This window comes from Trachymyrmex septentrionalis, unplaced genomic scaffold, assembly GCF_001594115.1.
Source record: "Trachymyrmex septentrionalis isolate Tsep2-gDNA-1 unplaced genomic scaffold, Tsep1.0 scaffold126, whole genome shotgun sequence".
NCBI lineage: Eukaryota > Metazoa > Arthropoda > Insecta > Hymenoptera > Formicidae > Trachymyrmex > Trachymyrmex septentrionalis.
In genome coordinates, this window is record NW_017304395.1 from 299,451 (window position 1) to 303,719 (window position 4,269).

Sequence of the window (4,269 nt, forward strand, 5' to 3'; positions counted from 1 at the left end):
TATCTGAAGATAAAATTATGGATGCCTTAAATATAAGGCCTGACTATGAATACGAGCAATAGAGCTTTAGGTTATCGTTCTGAATGAATCCAATCGATTCGCCATCTTTCAGCCTTCGACCGTCAGCGTTGCTGTATATGCGCGCGCGCATTTTCTTTCTAATCAGCACTCACTATCAGCGGTGCGGACGGTAATGGTGCAGCCAATAGAAGGAATAAGGAATTAGGAATAAGGAATCCAACCTATCAGAAATCGTGTATTCCAGTGTATCCAATATCTGATAGGTTGAAAGCCTTATTCCTTAATCCTAGTTCCTAATTCCTTCTATTGTGACTGCACCTTAATGCGCGCGTCGTGGTATGATCGACGCATATGGTTGATATGTATATACATACATGACACATATATACACATACACAGAGCACATATCATATATGTATACGTTTTACCGCGGCACGGATCGCTTCGCTTCATACCGCGCGACGTCCGTCGTCCGCGACTAATCGGAAGGGTGTTTAGTTTTATCTGGCTTTCGCGTCGTACGTCGTGTAGCGCAGTGTAACGTCGCACCTACGTATGCCGGGAAACGGCGGCGGTGCGCGTATAAGCGCGTCGCCGGCGGCGCGCGCGGTCGTGAAGCCGCCGCCGGCGCACTACCTGCACGAGCTACCGGCTCAGGACGAGGAACGGCTGGAGTGTTTGTTCCAGCGCCTCGACCTCGATGGCAACGGTCGTATTGACGTTCACGATCTGTCACGAGCGCTGCGCGATGCCGGCGTGCACACTCAGTATGCCCAGGTATTAATTAAACCTGCGTTCACGATTTCTATCCTCCTCACATCAACCAATATCGAGGAAATAAGGTTCTGGATTCTTTTAAACGATATTGTGACATCTACACTTCACCTGGCACCTCTGTTATAATAGTTTTTACACTTGTCAACTCTTATAGAGATGTTTGAAATATATTGCATTAATGTATATTCTTCTATATATTATATATTATTTTTTTTGTTTAACAAAATCGAATATTGTTTTCATTGATTGTTATGGAGATGAGGATTCGAATCTAGTTAATTATATATGTATATTGTTTTTTGCAAATAGAATGGGATATATGTATATATGTTCCAAAGGAGGACAAAGACAAGGGAAAACTGGAGCACAAATTAAATTAATAGATTTGAGTTTATTGGATTAGTAACAAAGAAACGATTAATATTAAAGAAAAATTTTATTTTTTAAATTATCTCTAGAGATAATTTATTTTCTCGTATTTGTGAAGCAAAAAATATAGGAAAAATGAAAGAAAACATTTTGAAGAATTGGAAGAATGTTTATTAGCAGAAGTGTAGAAGGAGCATTTAAGATGAGCAGATTTAAAGGTCTGTTTACAGATATACGTATAGTAGACATTATTAGTTGCTCTCCATTTAAACGGAAGTAAAACTAAGATGAGTCTGAAATAAGGCGAGTATTTCATATTCAAATTAATGATGTCACTACTTGCTTTGATAAAAACTTATTATCACATGATGACACTATAGGTTCATAACCTCACTTTTAAAATAGATTTACGAAACTCGGTCTCGATCTTGTGCAGATTGTAGGTAAAAATTCAGTTGAATCTCACTGGTAAGAATGCAAAAGGAACGAGCATTTAACTGAGTTATGAATTGACACAAGAATTGTCTGAGAATCGTTGTAGACAAAAAGTAATTGTCTTCTAGGTAAAAGCGTTTTTTAGGGTTAGGCACATTATATCTAAATCTAATTATACTATTTTGAAACTCTTGATTTTCACAATTAAAAATCCCAAATTCATGAAATTGCAATTTTAGCAATTTTTGGAATCATAGGTACAGCAATCCTCTTACCGGTTATATTGTCTTAGTACTTTGTCGAGTTTCAAGTTTTTTTTTCATTTTAGCAATTTGTTCTTTATTTAGCAATTGCTATTCTTGGAATTTAAAAAAATTTCTGGTATAAATTTTAGAATCTTCTTACTTATTTTATGCGTTCGATATTTTATCAATTTTTCTGATTTAGATTTCTATAGTAAAATTTTGAAACTGAAAATTTTAGGAATTGTGAATCTTTGAATTTTTTCATTAATTTAGTATTTGAGAATGAAAAAATATTTATAAAAGAAATATCACATTTTTTATATATATATATATATATATATATATAAGATAAATAGAAGAATTTGTACTGTGATATATTGAGCTGTGATAGAATAAATTAAAGTAGCATAGATATTTACATAATGGAATGAGCAGAAAGTTAAGAATAAGGCATCTGCCGCGTAGTAAATAAGAAATGTAGAGTCAAGTCTTTAGTAGTATCAGGTCTTTTTCAGTATGACAGAATAAGTGTGGTTAAAGTATTTATTGTAAAATTTATTGTAAACCAAGTCCCTTGGCAGTTGTAAGTTGAAAAGTAATAAAGTTCTATTTTATATCACATGAATGCATTTTATTGTATAAATTACGAAATCTTGCATTATTAATACATATTATATATACATATAAGCAGGATGTCTGATAAAAAGTTTACTACGTTTTTCTCAAAAATAATTAGAGAAAAAACACATATTCATCAAAATTGTAGGATAAGTAGGATATAATTTAATTTAAGCTGTATTTATTATTATTTAATTATATATTCTAATAAAACTAATTATATGAGTAAATTAATTTAAATACTAAATGAATTTTTAGACTCCTTAAATTAATAATCAAGAAAGGCGTATAATCAATGTAAAGGCGTGATATATACAGTGATATATACATATGTACAGTGATATAAAGGCAATTAGAGTCAATGCGCTGGATGTAAGTTGCTGATAATCTTTTAATATTAATATCAATTTCTTCATATAAAAAAAAAAATTTATAGATAATCTTCTAATATTTGATCAGTTCACCTCATACAAACTCGATTAATTTTTTAGACTTAACAATTATTTTAAAAGATGACTCACTTATGTTTGACAGTATCAAAAACCGACGTTTTTAGGTAGAATTAGGATTTCTGAATTATTTATCTCAACATCCAACTTCCCAAAAAGGGGCATAATCTTTAATTTAATAGATAAAGTATTTTTTCTATCTCATCCAGAATTTCATAAGAAAAATTTTGATTTTGTTATAAAAACGTTAATGGAAAATGACTATCCTGTAAATTTCATTTTTAATAATATGAACATAAGAATTAAGACTTTGATAGGCAGATCTAATACTGTCTCAATTGACGTTAATAATAGTGATGTACAAAAAAAGAGATTAAAATGGTTTTGTGTTCCATAGATTGATGTAGTAGCGAACAAATTCAAGAATACAATAGATAATAATTGTCAGAAGGTACAATATCATTTTATAACTTAAATAAACTCAATCAATTTATCAAAGTACAAGAGGATCAGTTAACAAATGAAGAAAAAAGAAATATAGTGTACAAAATTAATTGTAAGAATTGCGATGGTTTGTATGTGGGCTAGACAGGCAGAAAATTAAAAATTATAATTATGAAACACAAAAAACATATAAATGGGAAATCCTCTACACGTTCAGTTATAACAGATCATAGATTGAGTGAAAATCACGATTTCGATTGGGATAACATAGAGATTTTGGATACGGAAAGATATTACAATAAACGCTTAATGTCAGAGATGATATTTATTAAAAGACAGACGAACGGCTTAAATTTGAAGACAGAAATGTTAAACAAATCTTACATTGACCTAATAAATAAGAACAAGAATATAATAGAGATTATTTATTAACCACAGGAAAGTCATTAGTTCTCATTGTCGTTTCACATTTAATGTATGATTTCTCATTATGTATTCGACTTAAACACAATAAAGACATCCTTTCTTCTTCTTAATATAACTAATGTGGATAACAATATTTTAAGAATAATTAGTGAAGTTATATTCTGAGCGATGCCAGTGTTATATGTTTTTAACTACAACATTACCGAGGTGAGGAACTCGTCTGTTAATATTTTGAATTACATTATATCCAAGTTAACATGATCTTACTATAAGGTGGATATTATTTTATTATCATTGAGTTTGTAAACTGAGATGAATTGAATTTCTACCACGGTTATGTTACTGGAATCTATATCAAATTATACTTTTTATTTATAATTGCGAAAGCTGAAGATGACTCAAAAAATGGAGTTGAAATGTTCTAAGTTTGTATGAGGTAAACTGATCAAATATTAGAAGATTATCTAATATATTTATATATATAT

General features: G+C 30.7%; 1 protein-coding gene across 2 annotated transcripts in view; it reads left to right on the forward strand.

Moving 5' to 3' along the window:
- Positions 1 to 513: 513 nt before the first annotated feature.
- The window catches only part of LOC108756164 (calcium-binding mitochondrial carrier protein SCaMC-2-like), a 39,040-nt gene continuing 35,284 nt past the window's right edge, over positions 514 to 4,269 (forward strand). For both annotated transcript variants that reach the window (XM_018499774.1, XM_018499781.1), the window contains exon 1: positions 514 to 798. In XM_018499774.1, the coding sequence (XP_018355276.1) occupies positions 577 to 798 (222 nt within the window). In that variant the 5' untranslated portion in view covers positions 514 to 576. The remainder of the gene's footprint in view (positions 799 to 4,269) is intronic.